Source organism: Eumetopias jubatus, unplaced genomic scaffold, assembly GCF_037043125.1.
Source record: "Eumetopias jubatus isolate StellerSeaLion01/CBP00866 unplaced genomic scaffold, mEumJub1_p1.0 scaffold_14, whole genome shotgun sequence".
Taxonomy (NCBI): Eukaryota; Metazoa; Chordata; class Mammalia; order Carnivora; family Otariidae; genus Eumetopias; species Eumetopias jubatus.
This window is the reverse complement of record NW_028274820.1, coordinates 35645160-35663464: the sequence shown is the minus strand read 5'-3', so window position 1 is coordinate 35663464 and position 18305 is coordinate 35645160. Positions and strand designations below refer to the sequence as shown.

The 18305-nt window shown below is 39.0% G+C and overlaps 1 protein-coding gene across 1 annotated transcript in view; it reads right to left on the bottom strand.

The window, feature by feature from the left end:
• CLDN12 (claudin 12) overlaps positions 1–18305 on the bottom strand; it is a 64684-nt gene that overhangs the window by 31747 nt on the left and 14632 nt on the right. Inside the window, exons 4-5 of the mRNA XM_028120850.2 lie at positions 11935–11997; positions 8458–8492 (exon numbers count right to left, since the gene is read on the bottom strand). Of these exons, the coding sequence (XP_027976651.1) occupies positions 8458–8492; positions 11935–11997 (98 nt within the window). The remainder of the gene's footprint in view (positions 1–8457; positions 8493–11934; positions 11998–18305) is intronic.

Below are 18305 nucleotides of genomic sequence, written 5' to 3'. Positions count from 1 at the left end.
CCCAAATCTCCATAGGTTCACCAACCCGGGAGTTCTTTGAATCCAGTCCTTTTGAGTTTTTACAAAGGCTTCATGATGAAGCGTGACTGATTAAACTTTGGCCATTGGCAATTGATTCAAACCTTCAGTCCATTTCCCTTCCCTGGGCGGCGGGGGGGGGGAATAGAAGTACAAGTTCCAACCCTCAAATCACAGGGTTGGTTCTCCTGGCTACCAGCCCCCATCCCTAGGTGCTTTCTAAAAGTCGCCACATTAACATAACAAAAGACAACTTTATTGCTCTTCTCAGGAAATTCCAAGGGTTTTAGGGAGCTCTGAGCCAAAAATATGGATGAAGACCAAATATATATTTCTTATTATAAATCACAATATCACAATAGCCAACAGACTCAAAAGAAAGAACAATGCACAGCCCTACATGACTGATATGACTGCTAATGCCACCTGCTGGTGGCAAGAGAAACATGTTTTTAGCTGGGATAATTTTGCTCTGATTTACCAAAGTGTATCTGTGGAACATTCAAAGGTATAGGAACCTCCATATTATCTTTCTTGACTTTCTGTATTCCTTCTTTCTGTGTCAGTCAGGACACCAGCAGGAGAGTTAAATGAAGAGAAGTCAAGCAGAGGACTGAATAGTGAGGCATGGGCAGTAATGACAAGAACAAAGATGGTGGAGCACCCAGGGATGACCAAACACCAAAGGGAAGGTCTTACCAGTGCTGGAACTGAAGGGGCAAAATGGGGCCTGAGAGGCCACAATCTGAAGAGAACTGGAGAGGGACTGGCTGATAAGAGCTACAGTCATAAAGTTGGGGAAACGTAGTTTGGCTGAGGGAGCAGAGGGAATAAATACCCAGAGCTCTCTCTTCTACTATCTACCTTCCCAAAGCCAGAGGGACAAAGAAACTCGGGTAAGGCGATCTGTAGAGGTCAGGGCAGGGAAGAGAAGGGTCAAAAATGGATTTGGAAGGTGAGCTGGTAAATAACCAGCATACCTTTCCTTCACAAAGTGAAATGTCCTCTCCTTTGATTTATAAATCCTTGTGCGCAAGTGCACATGTCTGTGTCTATGTATATATATAAAATTGCCTTGTATTATGGATACTTATTTTATGTATTTCACTCTCTATATTCAACCCAGATGGAGTTCTTACAAATCTCATTCATAGTGGTAAGTGTGCCAGGATCCATATATATATATATGAGGAACTCAGAAATAAACATTTTTTAAAATAAATAAATAAATGAATGAATACTTATTATCTGTCCATTGGCTTAAAGATCTTGCTGGGGGTAAAAAGGGCAAATGTACCCTATTTTATCTTATGTCTTAACGCCCAGTGAATTTCCTTTGGTTCCTGAATACAATAAGGCAAACACGATAGTTTCTCTTGATCCCCAGCTATAAGTTTATGTGAGCAATAAATTTAAATAGCAGATTCTAAGAGAGTTTCTCCCATGGATTGACTTTTAAAAATAAAATTTGCAGCATATTTTAAAATAAGACTAGCTCCCTTGTCTTTGCTTCTAGATTAAAAATTCACACTTTTAAATGCAAATGATGAATTGAGTTTATTTCCAAAGGAAGCAGTAAGTCAGTACTTAAAGCATTCAAGTGGAGTCTCAAAGCTGAACTTTAATAACTAAACAGCCTGTTGAAGGCCAGCAGATGAAAAGTCTCCAGGATACTATGGATTAATTAGTGAGCACTATGAAAACCAACCCCAACACACAGAAATTATGTTTATGGTGACTGATATTCCTTTGTTCTGACCGTTATATCTGTCAATCTCTGAGCCGTGGAAGTTGTCTGAAATGACATTTGAGACAAATATGCAAGTGTACTCATTGCTTGCTATCTAATTACTACAGTTGGCTTAATGACTGGGTTGCATCAATTTTTCAGTAGTACTGCAATAGTAGAGCAGATAGTTCTCCAAATGTCATATTCCCTTTTACATGGCCCACCAGGGGAAAGACAGCATGGTGGAGACTGTTTTCTTGTATTTTGTTGTTGTAGAAAAGGAATGCTTATAAGCTATTAGACATTTTCGAGGGCACATATAACATGAAAGGGACATTTTTTTAAAAAGATTTTATTTATATGGGGCGCTGGGTTGGCTCAGTCGGTTGGGCATCTGCCTTCGGCTCAGGTCATGATCCCAGGGTCCTGGGATTGAGCCCCACATCAGGCTCCCTGCTCTGCGGGAAGCTGCTTCTCCTTCTCCCACTCCCACTGCTTGCGTTCCCACTCTCTCTCTCTCTGTCAAATAAATTTTAAAAATCTTAAAAAAAAGATTTTATTTATCTATTTGACAGAGAGAGAGAGAGTGAGCACAAACAGTGGGAGCAGCAGAGGGAGAGGGAGAAGCAGACTCCCCGCTGAGCAGGGAGTCAGACTTGGGGCTCTATCCCAAGACCCCAGGATCATGACCTGAGCCGAAGGCAGACACTTAACCAACTGAGCCACAAAGGTGCCCCGAAAGGGACATTTTGAAGGAAATCATACATTCTGGTTGTTTGGTGTTGTTAAGTGCATTGTTCAGCAAATGTTCTGCTATATTGAGTTTCAGGCATCAGTTGAATTATATTATGGTGAAATTTGTGATTAAGGTAAGCTAACTCAAAATGACAAGCCAAGGGCTTTTAAAACCCACATTTCAATGAAATCTGGCAGCCCAAAAACAGCTGCTCTAAGTCTGCTCCTCTAATATTTCAAAGGAAGAATAGCAATGGATTTCTGATACCATATGTGCCAACTGCAGAAATTCTAGAACAGCCTGAGAGACCTGGGTGAAAGGTCACACTCTACCTTATACAGATGGCACGTTTAATTATTAAAAAGCAATTTTAATCATTTAATCATTCCAGACCCTGAAATGAAAGGTCTTCTCAGATATCTTGAAGCTTGTCGCAACCTAAACTCTGCTGTCAAACTTCTATAGAGCCAGTAAATAGCATATGTGATTTCATATCTTAACTTGATTTACATTTTCATGTGGGTTAATTTTGTTTTGCAGGCTCTGAAAGGCATTTTGTGGAAAAAAAAATTGAAGGTCACGTCTCTGGCAGAGAATTTTTCTACCCCTTGCAGGAAAATTAAATCTAAATCCTTGCTTCAGGCTTAAATCAGACTCAAACTCCTCAGGAGGATGGCTAAGTGGCCCCTTTTTTCAGCAGAACTGTTTGCAGCTCTGCTGGAAAATTGTGCATCTAGCTTCAAAAAGTTTTTCATGAAAATCTCTTTAGCTTTTGTTCATTACAAAAAATAAACAACCCCAGCAAAGCGTCTGGTATGTAATGTTCAGTAAATGTTAGGCCCTCCTTTCATCCTCTCACCAAATGCATGCATGCACACATTCACATACATACATTGGAATTCAAATTTATGTAATTTGGCAAGAATCACGGAATAAAATCAAGGATAATTCCACCAATCAAAGGACAAAATCAAATGCAAATCTTGGAATTAGTATTCTGTTAAAGTAAGAAAATTCTACTATTGCTGAGCAAATAATAATAGCAAATATTTATTGATAACTTATGTGTCAGGTGCTGTGCTAAGCTCTTTACATGTTAATACTAATAACAGTTCAGATAGAAAAGTGCTACAACTACCTCCATTTTACAAATGAGGAGACTGAGGTACAGAGAGGTTAAGAGACCTGTGAGTTCATATAGCTGGTTAATGGAGCCAGAATGCTAAACCAGGTCACTGAAATTTCAAAACCCATGATTGTGCCAATACCCTCCAGCTAAAGACCACCAGGAACACACCTGAAGTTGAACACACTGGGTGTATTTCTTAGAACAGAGCAGGAAGGTGCACAACATGGGAAAATGTGGGGTATCTCAGTAAGTGTTTGAAAGGAGTTGTTAAAGGATTTGGCCTTGTGTTTGGGGAAGGGCTTAAGGAAGTAAGACTTTCCTCTGGATTGGATGCTCTCAGGAAAAGGGGGTAATGCTATGATTGGGTATCTTAATAAATGTTACAAAGAAGGAGGGAAGACTGGAGAGCTATAAGTGATTAGACATTAGCAACAACGGTCACTTGGATTAAGCCAGGATAGGGATATAGAGGGTCACCGGAAAGTAGGTAGAAGGTTCAGGATTTGAACTGAGGTGGTCCGCTTTGGAGTCTGCATTTACCTGCTTTAGAGGCAAAGGCAATGGGAGCAGCAACAGAAGCAAAACAAGGGTGATGGGAGAGATGTTTTAGGGAGAAATCTCCCTGGCTATGTAGTGCAGCCGAGGCATCAAACAGGGAGACAGGCACCACAGAACTCCCTTGGGGGAGCTAGCTAACTGCTCTAACAATAGTCTGAAGTTAAAAAATAATAATAATAATAATAAGTCCCTTTAGAGGACCTTTTTGCTTTCCTGGAAGTCATCTAGGTCAACCTACCCTTAAGTGTCCACCAAGCAGACTCTTCTCAGTTCTAAAGCCTTAGCCCCAGGGCTCCTGGGTGTCTCAGTCACTTAAGCATCTGACTCTTGATTTTGGCTCAGGTCATGATCCCTGGGTTGGGCTCTGCACTCAGCGCAGAGTGTGCTTGTCCCTCTCCCTCTGCTCCTCTCCCTGTTGGCACCCGTGCTCTCTCTTTAAAATAAATACAAATCTGGGATGCCTGGGTGGCTCAGTCGGTTGAGCGGCTGCCTTCAGCTCAGGTCATGATCCTGGGATCCTGGGATGGAGCCCTGCATCGGGCTCCTGGCTCGGCCAGGAGCCTGCTTCTCCCCTGCCTGCCGTTCCCCCTGCTTGTGCTTGCTCTCTGTCTCTCACTCTCTCTGTGTTAAGTAAATAAATAAAATCTTAAAAAAAAAAATACAAATCTTTAAAAGGCTTAAGCCCATTTTTCCTGTGTGTAATAAGGCTACTTCCTTCAAGAGGACTCAGATCCACGCTGGCAGCCTTCTGTCCTCGGTGGACTTGATGGAGGCTCCCCTCCAAACATTCTCAGGACCACTTTCACAGGCGTTATCTCCTTCCGGGGTCTGACACCCCTTTTGTGCCACAGCCAAGAGGCTCTGCCAGGAAACCGCTGCACTGGGCTTTGATAAAAGCATGTGGAGGAGGAATGAAGTATCTATTGTGTCTATTGTGTCCTCCTGTACAGCAATTTTCCCCTTTACTTGGGTAAGAAACCCTGATTTCCTGGAAGGACATGGAAACGAAGGTGCCCTCCCTGCCACCCTTCTTCAGTCCACCAAAAACACACACCAAGGAGAGGCCACACAGCATGAGTCAGGCAAACCAGTCTCTCTCTTCCAGGAGTCTGAATCTTGAGTGGGGTAACACAGACAGGACTACGTGTAGGGCAGTTCTCTGCAGAGACTCTCCACTCATTCCTAGTTGCCTAGATTCCCAGAAGTGCCTTCATCCCTTTCCCTTCATCAACATTCCCTTTGACTCTCTGAGCTACCTAGAATATTTCCAATAACTTTTTGCTTAAGTAGTCAGTTCCTATTGTTTGCATCCAAAGAGGCCTAATTGACACAGCATGTATTTAATAATGTCTTCTATTGAGCAGAGTTTTAGAAAAATGTCCTTTAACAATGTCAGTTCAAAATAATGAGAAAAGACATAGAGTTAAAACTCTGGCTCCCAGTTCACATGGAAACCAGAGTATGCTTTCTCAGGAGACTTGCTTTATTAAGACAACTGGTCTTTTTGGGGTCCCTGGGTGGCTCAGTCATTAAGCATCTGCCTTCAGCTCAGGTCATGATCCCAGGGTCGTGGGATCGAGCCCCGCGTCGGGCTCCCTGCTCCTCTGGAAGCCTGCTTCTCCCTCTCCCACTTCCCCTGCTTGTGTTCCCTCTCTCTCTGTCAAATCTTTAAAACAACAACAACAACAAAAAAAACTGGTCTTTTTGCCCAGTACTGATAGGTGGTCAGAATAAATGGCCACAAAGATAATGGGTCTTTGGCCTTGATTTTCATTATCTGACTCTTTAACTTTTCTTCTCAATGGGAACAGATTATGTTGAATTCACATCTCATCTCTAACTTGTTTTATTAAAAAATAAAAAGAGGGGCACCTGGGTGGCTCAGTTGGTTAAGCGACTGCCTTCGGCTCAGGTCATGATCCCAGGCTCCTGGGATCGAGTCCCGCATCGGGCTCCCTGCTCAGCAGGGAGTCTGCTTCTCCCTCTGACCCTACCCCCTCTCATGCTTTCTCTATCTCATTCTCTCTCTCAAATAAATAAATAAAATATTTAAAATAAATAAATAAAAAAATAAAAAGAGAACACCTTTCTTTCAATTTACAGAGAAATCTGATTTGGAGCTTCTTAAAGCTAAAGACTATTTCTCCAAAATATTTCTCCACTGTTCTATAAAATCACAGATAATGTTAAGTGGGATAATAGGGTCTTTTTGAAATATAAGTGACCCATTTGCTTCCAGTTCTTGAAACTTCTGGTGCTCCATTTGAAGTTGCACCAAGCAATAATGTCTGAGAATAAAGTCTTAGGGTGACAGAGCAAGAAAAGGATATGGTTATAGTTACACCTTTTGAAAAACATGCAGGACAGGGGAAAGAAGGCATTTCCTGAATATCTGCACTTGAACATATGCTTGTAGATACTGGAGAATGATTTTATTTTAGAAATCAAGATATCCTGGGAGCTTTTTATTCTGTAAAGTAGCAGGTCACACTGAGAAATAAGATCATTTAAAAATGCTTGCCTGGACTTATTTTCAGATGATTGCCCACATGGAAATGCCAAGAGAATCTACAAGTTATTAAAACTAATAAACGAGTTCACAAAGTTTCCTTGATCCCAAACCAACAGTGTTCTCATATACCAGTTATGACCAAATAGGAAATGTTGAAATGAAGATCCCATCCACAATATCACAAAAGCTAAAGGCATATATCTATTAGCTTTCAAACCAGCATGAATCCCAAAACAACACTGCGTGTAAAAAAACAAACTGCAGAATGATAGATACAAGATATTTATATAAATGATAAAATTTACCTCTTCCTATAAATAACAAAAAAACCTGTATTTAGAACATGTAAATGCCAAAGTATTATATAAATATTTATGGATTAATATACAAAATTTAGTTTTCTGGTTTTACCTCTGGGTAGTGCAAGAAAAGAATGGGATTGGGAAAACACTTTATTGCCTGAGAAAATATCCGAAGCAAATATGGCAAAGTGTTAAGGCGTATCGTGGGTGGGTTATTATCTTCTTTAAAAGATCATTATTCTCTATAACTTTATATTTCATAACAAAATGTTTAAAATAGTATTGTAACTGTGAGGAACAGAACATTTTCCTTATTGTTCTCTTATGCCAAGTACACAATTTGAGAGCAAAATAAAAATCAGTCTGAATGTGTGGGGTTTGTTGTTCTTAGAAACGTGAAGTTAGTAATTAGCCAGCAGATGAAGTTATACATGAGACAACTTGGAGCCTCTATGACCAGAGTCGATGCTCTTTAAATAAACATCCTTCTACATTTCCCCTTAGGAAGAAACTTCTCCCTCAAGCTTCTACAAAACAGAGGTGGTAATACTGGCCCTGGACAAGGGGAGAGGGAATGTCCTGAGTCTTGGTGCCAATTTTACCACTACTTGGTGACCTTGGAGAAGTTACTTTCTCTTGTCTTCATTTGTAAAATGTGGGTATTCAGTTTCCCTTTCTCGCAGCTTGTTATGCAGAGAAATGAGGTCATATATACACAAAACCTTTTACTGTTATAGAAATGTTAGAGGAGTCTGTGTACAGTTTTCACTGATTTTTGGATTGAATTTCATGAAAAGCCAAATATAGTTGTTCGGAAGTGCAAATACAAGTACATTTTGGAGAAAAGGAGTAGATTCTGCCTAAATTAAAGGCTTGCTATCAGGAAAATGATAATTTGTAAACAGGACATAATCTTGTGGATTATCTTTGGAAGAAAATATATCAGAGTGTTTGTTATTGTAGTGCTTTTTTCCTAAGTTACTAGAGAACTTTATTTGAAGAATTTCATTTTTCTCTTATCAAACTAAGACATTTGACAGAAATTAAGATGCCTTAGGTTATTTTTGTTGGGATAAAGGCTAACCTCTGAAATTTAATTGGAAAAAGAATGTCAGCTATTATTTTTATCCACAGATGTAGAAAGGCAATGGTTAAAAGCAATAACTCAGGAGTTCCACTGGGTTTGAATCCAGATTTTGCCATTTACAAATGGATGCCAAATAATTTAACATCTCTGCTTCAGTGTCTTCCTTAGTAAAATGGGGATGACAATGGTACCTACCTTTAGGCTATTGGGCTTTTAGGGAAGACAATCATACTTCTCTCTACAGGTGAACCTAGGTTTTGTGGGACCTGAAGCTTATATTTTTGAAGAGTCTCTTTAAGCGCAAGAATTTGACATTATAAATACAAAGTAAGTTATGAGGTCACAGAAGAATCCTGAAGCTTTTATTAACTTCTTGGTATACCTACCTCTGCTTTCCTCTGCTCTGCAGGCCAGGAATCAACTGAAAAAGTAGACACAAAAGTCACAGTTAGAGATCAAAACACAGTCAAGCAATCTCTTATTTACAATTCAAAATCCAAAAAGTTCTAAAAGCCAAAAGTGTTTTCATAACTCATTTGGCAGAAAAATCCAATTTAATCTGAACTCATTTGACAGTAAAATCTGATCTGAATTGATGTGATATGGTCTTAATTTATCCCACTCAGTGTGAATATTCATACCTTTTAGTGCAGAAATAATAATGTTTGATAAGTGAGCGTTGTCCCAAAAACTGTAAATGAACCATACATTTCTAAAATCTGAAAATTTTTGAAGTTTGGAACCCACCCACCAGGTCCCAGGAGTTTCAGATAAAGGGTTGTGGACAGTGTCACATTTATTACGGACAAAGCTGAATTGAGAACTACATCAGAACCCCACATGTATAAGGACTGAGCTCTCCAGAGCAAGGGGGCCAGAGAAAACCCCCACCTTCCCAGTCAGGAGAACAAGCCCTCCTGGGGAAGGCACTGCAGCTGTCCTTCCTTCTCTCAAACTCACCAATTCTCCCAAACTCGTCCAGAGGAGGAAGAAGTTACTAAGGGGGCAGATTTGAGAAGCCCAAAAGACTACTCCCCAGTGTTTCCCTCCCAGGGAGTCAAGTGTAAACTTGGAAAGCGGGAATAAATGTTCCCCACTAACAATGGGGTTATTGTGAAGATTAAACAGAACCAGGACTTAAAGAGTTTAGCTTTGTTCTTGACCCACAGGAAGCCCCAGTTTATGCTATTGTCACAGGTAAACCTCCTGCACCTGAATAATTTCCCTCTGGCCTCAATCTCAGGACACCGTGACCTTTTCAAACTCTGGTCTCTTTCACAGGGGGTGGGTGGTAGTGGGGAGGGAGCTGCTTAGAAAGGTTAATTTCACCCTCAAGAAGAGCGCTGATCCTTAAGGGCTAGATTTCATCTTATCACTCTTTATCTCTTATTTTCTTTGTTCTGATTTCTTTGCTTGTTTATTTTACATTTTATGTCATCTGGCTACATTTTATTTAGCTTTAAACTTTGTGAGTTGTTACTAACTACTTTAAATTATTTCTGGAACAGTGTGAGTATAATTATATAAATAATTTTTAAGTAAGTCAAAGAACAGAAGTATTTGCTACTTATCCCACATAAGATATAGATGAAATCAGTCAAGTATGGAAAAGAAATCCAAGGATTAAGGGTCTTGCATGACTGAAATTTGGTGGAAGAAATAACCTTCGTGTCAGATATTTTTGTATCCAATTATCTTCTGGCTCCAGGAACTAGAAATTTATCTTTTTAAAGGTATTAATGGAGTATATCATCTTATTTTATAAGAAATGTCTGATGAATCAAACTTCTTAAGAATGAAATAAGTCCGTGGAGTGGGGAATAGAGAGAAGGGCAGTGCTAGGCCTTCGGGTGAGTAAAACATAAGCTATATGAAATCATACTTAAAGTACTATATAGAAATCTATACAGGAATTAATTCTGATAAATTTTTTTACTTTTTATAATCATAAAGTAATATAGTGCATTGTAGAGTGATTAAAAAATAGAAATTAATAAAAAAGAAAACAATAAAAGTTACCCAAATCCTTCAACTCTGAAATCATTAACATTTAGGTACATTTCCATACAGTCTTTTTTGTTTGCATAGACATTCTTTTATTTTCTAAAGTGGGATTATATTTTACAGTTTGTTTTTTCAGCTAACTATAGATCCTAATTATCTTTCCATAGGATGAAATATTCCCTTAAAATAATTTTTATAATATAATTCACATTCATAGCAATATGTTCAAGTAGTAGAGAATTGTATAGAGACAAAAGCAAAATTCTGCTTATCTTGCCAATATCCCACTTAAAATATGACATAAAATTAAAATTATAAAAGGAAAAATTGTTATATCTGACTACATAAAAATTTAAAATGTTACAAAGTAGAAAACAATCACAAAGTATAAACAATAAATGACAAAACAGAAAAATGTTTTCAGTGCAAATGACAGATAAATGACTAACTTCTCAATACGCAAAAACCTTTTACACACATGCACACACAAAACATGCTCAAGAACCAGTACATTTCTAAAAATGGGATAAAGATGTGGGCTGGTACCTCACTGATAAATGAAATGCAAGTGGCCAAAAAAACCCACAAAAAACAGAATAAAGAAAAAGAAAAAAAAAGCCGTAAGAGGATGAATTGCCCCATTTATATAGAAGTTAAAAATAAAACAAAAATGAATGCATTTGGTAATACACATTGTTGTGATGATGTGAAGAACTATTCCCAGTCACAGTGGAAGTGTAAATTGGTACAAATTTCTTTGAATGGTGAATTAACAATATTAACATTACATACATCCTTTCACTCAGGAATTCCACTACTTGGTCTTTGTCCCTTATGATTAAGTATGCAAAGACATTTGTACAGTATTGTATGAATAGCAAGATCCCATATTAAAAGAATTTAAGGAAAACAGCGTGTGAAACCCTTCAGTGGAATTATTTAGTTTAACCACCAGATGTCACAATTGTTGCACAAAAATTAAACTATAGCCAGATAAGAGAATTTGAAGGTTGGAAAAAACCTCCCATATACGGCCTTTCGCTTTAAAATAATTGGTACTTATACATGCTTCCCAGTGCAGTTCTAAAACAAGAACTATTTTGCATGTCACAAAGTATTCTGCAAAATAGAGCATTTCATAAAATGATCTTCAAATTATCTTTTAAAAAAATATTTTTCCATAAAGAAGTCTCAACAAATTTTCATATGCTTTGACTAGGCTTTAGCCTAAAATGCACTAAAATTGGGTAGTTTCACATGGTCTGACTTGCGAGTTTCCAGGAGAAACTCAGGCTTCAAAGAATCTTACTTCTAGCATGAATAATACCTAAAATTCCACTGTTGCTGATTAATTTTGAAGAATGTAAGAGTTTCCAATCTTGGGGCGCCTGGGTGGCTCAGTGGGTTAAGCGTCTGTCTTCGGCTCAGGTCATGGTCCCAGGGTCCTGGGATCGAGCCCCGCATCGGGCTCCCTGCTCAGTCAAGAGCCTGCTTCACCCTCTCCCACTCTCCCTGCTCATGCATGTTCTCTCTCTCTCTCTCAAATAAATAAATAAAACCTAAAAAAAAAAAAAAAAAGAGTTTCCAATCTTTAGGAGTGGCATATTAACTGTAAAATATCTCTGGATGGAGTGACCCTTCAAGGACTTACTGTTGAATAGTTTTAAAAATTCACTGGGTTCACCTAGAAAGAGACGGGTGGATGGCAAGCACACTAGGGAGAGGTGCCTCTTAATCTGGGCTTTGTATGTCTCCTGTATTGTCCTTTAAGCTAATGACGATACAACTCAGTGCGATCTTACTACTGAGAAGTATGAATGCACGGGGAAACCTAAGACCTTATACAATATTCAGCTTACCAAAATCCATGTTGTCACGGTATTTCCTAATGCTCTTCTTCCAGTTGCATATTTTATGTTGATCTAAAATAAATAAGCACAAATATATTAGGCAATACATGTCACTTACTTATGTTTTCATAAACTAATTACTAAGGCAGATATTGAAACAAAATCCATATTTAGTTTCTGATTAAGGTGCTCCAAATATAAAAATTGCATGTAGACACAGGGTTACATAAATGTTTGAGAATTTCTTCATCAAAGAAAGAAGCAGGAGATGCCAATTGAACAGGAAAGTGAATCAACAGTGTTAGGTGATAAGTTTCAGAAATAGCTGTTCATTTATTTGGGTTTATATCAAGTATAAAATAAAATCATAATAATGAAAAGGGCTGAGAAAATCTTGTCTTGGCAAACTAATGTGTTTGGCATTGCCAGGCATACGAAACCTAAAGATGCAAGTACTTTTTAAACATCTTTCATTTGAAAGGAATTATGTTAACAAAGTGATATTTGTAAGCATATCTGGCTAGAGATACCAGTCGATTCCTAATGCTTTCTGGTCATGGTACATTCTACAATTTTCAAAGCAGGTTTACATACCTTATTTGATTTTTCTCCTGAAGAATTACTTTTTTGGTGTTCATTTAAAAAATACTAACAGCTTATTATCGACTTCCTCTAGCCTATCTATAATTCAACTAAATTAAATACCTTTAACCTTAGCCACTTTAAAAAGAAGAAAATAAATCTACCTATTAAGGTTGTGGACAAACTGTAAAAGCTAGAAATGACGTCAGTGCCCAGTCCCCTGTCTGGGGGGACCCACTCACAGCTCTGGCATACATCTCCTTCAGATGGACAGAGCTTACAGCTGATGAAATAGGAATGACTCTTCATGGACCACGGCATATTCCATATGTCCTGCCCTAGAACTCAAGGGTTAGGGTTGCATCCTTTTCCTAATGTGATGGAAGAACAGTGCAGTAGTTCTGGGCTGGATCCTTTAAAAAAAAAAAAATTTCTTCTACTTCACATTATTGGAGAACTGTGCAAAAACAGACCCTTTCTCTCTTACAAACCAAGAGTCTCCTAAGTGGAATGCCCCCCCATGATGATCTACTAGGGCAGAGGCTAGCAAATTCCAGCCAGCCAAGTCCAGCCCACCACTGGTTTTTCACTTTTTATTTTTTCTAATTTTTTATTATAGTAAAATACACATAATAAAAAATTTACCACGTTAGCCATTTTTAAGTGGTTCAGTGGTACTGAATATATTCTTAATGTTGTGCAACCACTGGGGCGCCTGGGTGGCTCAGTCGTTAAGTGTCTGCCTTCAGCTCGGGTAATGGTCCTGGGGTTCTGGGATCGAGCCCCGCGTCAGGCTCCCTGCTCCGCGGGAGGCCTGCTTCTCCCTCTCCCACTCTCCCTGCTTGTGTTCCCTCTCTTGCTGTGTCTCTCTCTGTCAAATAAATAAATAAAATCTTTAAAAAAAATAAATAAATGTTGTGCAACCATTACCAAGGATTTGGTCCTTTGTAGTGTCTCCTTCACCCCCCCACCCAACTCCTGCACATCAGAGTAGGGTCAAATTTCACTGCCCCCATCCCAACACTGTTACATCACAAGTATTTTCATTCCCATGTTTGTCCCTAAAATCCTAGAAGTAGGGGTAGGTCTTAAAACTATTGGCTCAATTACTTTATCTTACTTAGAAAAGACAGTTTAACCAGAATATACTTATATTATATCCCCTTGGATTCATAATGTATTTTTTTAATTTATTTGAGACAGAGAGAGAGAGAGCATGAGCAGGGGGAGGAGCAGAGGGAGAGGGAGAAGCAGGCTCCCCACTGAGCACAGAGCCCAATGCGGGACTCAATCCCAGGACCCTGGGATCATGACCTGAGCCGAAGGTAGACGCTTAACCAACTAAGCCACCCAGGTGCCCTCATAATGCATTTTGAATAGAAACATACTTATTATCCAAATCCAAATGTTAGCATAGACTTGGCTCTTGTTTTTTCTGGGAAGATAAACCATCTACAAAGGAAGATTCTGATACATAATATGACACCTTATGGTTTATGGTACAGATGGTACAGAACTTAAAAATCCACTGGACCCTCTCAACCACCCTTTGAAGGAAGACAGATGTTTTTGGTCTCAACATACAGATGTGGAAACTGAGATATAAGAACATGGAGTTTCAGATGCCTACCCAAGGGTGCCCAGCTGATAAGACAAAGATGAAGAATTGTAGAGATCTCAGTTCTCCTGACTCCATGTCTAGGGTGCTCTCTGCTGCATCTTACTGGAAAAGGAGATGAGAGAGATGGCTGGATCTCCTATCTGCGTGCATCTCTTAACAAACCTACTGGATTTTTTTTTTCTCTTCAAGTCCACTAAGGTAGTGAAATCACTCTCTCTCAATTTCCATATACACATAGATTCCATATGGATTCCATATTTATAAATTTGCCTACTCACTAAAATGTATTTGTAACCCCCAAATCAATACTCATAAGCTTTCATGGTCATTCCTGGACACAAGCAGAGCTGCAAAAAATTCAAATGACCCATCTTGCTCATTCCTAGCTGAGGTCAAAAAGTGTAACACTATCTTCTTGTTACAGCTCTCATAAACAAGTGTCCTTTTTGCAATCTATTTAGTGCCACGTTTTTCACATTTTGGGGTTTTTTTATTGGTGATTTTACTGCTTAAAACACTCTCAAACATAGTGCTTAAGTGCTGTCTAATATTCCAAAGTACAAGAAAGTTCTTATATGCTTTAGGGAGAAAACACATGTGTTAGATAAGCTTTGCTCAGGCATGAGTTATAGTGCTATTGGCTTTGAATTCAATGTTAATGAATCAACGATAAATAAGGTGTTAAATAGACATACACATAAAACAAGGTTTTGTAGTCATTGACTGATGAAAATGTTATGGCCAGAAGTTTCCAGGAACCTAACTCTCTATTCCTCCCAGGAGCAACGGGTCAGTACTAATTCAGTGTTCACTGTGATCTGATAGAATATAACTACCATGAATAATGAGAATTTACTATATTCAGACACAACCTCATATGTGTTGGTTTGAGGTACATTATCTCAATCCTGTGTAATGTCAGGACCTATCTTGGCTCCCTGTCCTCTCCCCACAGTAAGGACAACTTGAGCTGCTCAATGTAGTACTTAAGGTTTGATTGGTGCTCCAATATCACTCTCTTCTCCAAAGTAAAGAATAAGTATGTTTCCCTGATTGCAGTTATTTGGGGGCTGGCTTAAAAGATGAGCAATTTGTTTGATCACTTCATAAGTTTTCAAATTTATATTCCCTTCAACCAGAGAGGGGGCCTGCTGCTTTGATAGTGGAGACAGTAGAAAAATCCTTTGTCCCAGACTATCAGAAATGACACCATAATGGTATGATATATATAGTCACCTTCATGTTTTTTAGTATATATAGTCACCATCATGTTTTCTTAGAGAATCAGGAATCACTGAATTCCTTGTTTCTCAGTGGAATCATGAAAAACATAACTACCCTACTTGAAGTAGCAAATACTTAAGAAAATTATTAATTTTCTTAGTCTCTACTAAAGGCTCCAAGTAAAGTAATAAGAAGGCATGAGGATCCTAGCAAAAGTGACAGCAGTGGTAATGTAAATCCATAACCACCTCTAAAATGTAAAGCAAAAATAGAATTATGTTTTGATAAAGATATTTATTTTTATGGCCAGCACTAACATCAATTGGGATCTGAGATCTAGACTTGGCTTTCATGAATAATATTCATAGTAAAACCAGGCATACTGTACCAGGTGCTTGATCTGCATTCTTTCACAATGATGTCTAATCCCAAATCTGCATGCCCACAAACTGGTGTATTGCCTTTCCCACAGCGACCTCATGGAGGACTGGCTAGGTAATTTTTGGGACCCAGCACAAAGTAAAAATGTAGTGCCCCTTGTTCAAAAATTAAGAATTTCAAGACAGTGACCACAGAATATTAAACCAGGGACAGGGCCCTTCTGAGCACAGGGCCTTGTGTGCTGCACAGGTCTCATGTCCATGAAGCCTGTCCTGCCCTTATGTCACAATGCCTTCCAAAAGCACAGATCTAGTGGGAATTGGGGAAAGGGGTGTTCTTATTTATCCCTCTTGGCATAATTCATGTCTATGCCACCATGGAAGCATTGCAAATTTCTCTTGGCAACCTTAGTGACTTTGCTTCTAACAAAAATTTCAGAGGCATCTGTAGAAACAAAAGCAAATATATAAATACAGAAAGACAGGCTGCCAGTTGCTTGATATGCAACTGACAATAGCTGGGTTTTTTAAGTAAAACGTAAGAGGGAGATGATTTTCTTTTTATTTGCCGTTTTTCTCTTTGGAGAATCTTAAAAGTTTGATTCCTTTACTTCCTTAACACTCATATACTTTTGTTCTCCGAACAAACTGAATTTTTGTTCATCATTCTTTTGCAGCTTCATGTCTAAGGACACAGAGTTTCACTTGACTTGAGCTGAACTACAGATAATTCCACCACAAGGTGTTAGGACTCCCTTAATTCCTACTCTGTTCTCTGTCAAAGCTCTCTTAAGTCCACAGGCATTGTGGTTCTACCTGGGGAAAATTTACCAGTTTCCTCCAATCCACTTTAGCATTTATGACTTTCTCCACTTCAGTGCCTGACAAGCTCGGTGGTGAGAGAAGCAACCTAAAAAGATTAGGAAAAGTTAGTTTTTGACGTTTCACGTTGCTGAGCCATCCCTCCACTCAGGTCACAGTTTCTCCTTGGAATCTCTTTTATTCCCCAGCCAAGGAGCTCAGTGTCCTTAGGCTGATTGCCCTTTTCAGGGCAAGTGTTAAGAGAGCAACCAGGGGCGCCTGGGTGGCTCAGTTGGTTAAGCGACTGCCTTCGGCTCAGGTCATGATCCTGGAGTCCCGGGATCGGGTCCCACATCGGGCTCCTTGCTTGGCAGGGAGTCTGCTTCTCCCTCTGACCCTCTTCCCTCTCGTGCTCTCTATCTCTCATTCTCTCTCTCTCAAATAAATAAAATCTTTAAAAAAAAGAGAGCAATCAGATTATATTCACTGTAATGAAATGTCTTTACAATTCAGTTTCCCTCTAGCAACCCTTCTCTCAGGACTCCTGCCACAGGCTGTCTTGCTATTTGTTTTTACTAGAGAGAGGTATTACTTGTCATCTCAACTGCCTGATGAGTCATAGAATCAGCTATTTCCTCTTCTACATGGGCAACTATCTGTTTCGTTTTCTTCCAGTAGAGCTGGTTGGTAATTGGATGGTTAGATAAAAACAAGTTATGTGTTTTTCATAAGTATGGCTTATTTATTCCTGGTAACCATAAAACAACATAACCACTATGTGCATCAGATTAATTTGACTATAAATGTATTTAACTTCCATTCCAAACTCTGTATGTTTATTCTTCAGTTTATTTCTCTGGTAACAAATGTAGCCACTCACAACCTAACCAAAATTAGGAGCTCTGCTAAACTAAGCTCAAATCTTTCTCACCTCCCACTCCCTATATACACACTTCAGATTAGACTGTTTTACCACACTTGGGCAACATTCAGCACTTTTCAAGGGCATCTGGGGTCATGACAGAGATTTTTTTCTAATAGCGAGCAAGGAAAGTTCACAATGTCTTTCACGGCAAAAACAAATACTCTTAAAGACTGGTCCTCTGCATTTGCTGTACGTTTTTTGTATTAGTCATCTACTGCTGTATAACAGGTCCCAAACATAACATCTTAAAACAACAATAAGCATTATTTCAGTTTGTGTGGGTCAGGAAGTTGGGGGCAGCTTAGCTGGGTGATTCTGGCTTGGGGTCTCTCAATCAGGTTGCAATCAAGATGTTGTCCAGGAATGCAGTCATCTGAAGGCGTGGCTGGGGTTAAGGAAATCTGCTTTCAACACGGCTCTCTTACAAGAGCTGCCAGGTTGGTACTGGCTATTGGTATCCTCCTGTATTAACCATAGGGTTGTTCATATCTTCATAACATGGCAGCTGTCTTCCCCCAAAGAAAGTGATCCAAGAAGGAAAGCCAGAAGCTACAATGTCTTTTATGACTTTAACCTCACAAATCACACACTGTCATCTCTGCAAAATGTTACTGGAAACATAGGTCAGCCCCGCTCAGTGGCATGGGACCACAAAAAGGTATGAATGCTGGGAGACAAGGATCATTAGGGGCCATCTTAAAGGCTAGCTATCATCATGCTACTCTATCACATACAAAATATAAGTTCCTTGAATAAAGCATGTGGCCAATGTAGTCACTGAAAAAGGGTATTTCCTATTATTTATTATTGAATTTGCATTCTTTGTTACACATTAGACTTGGGAGAT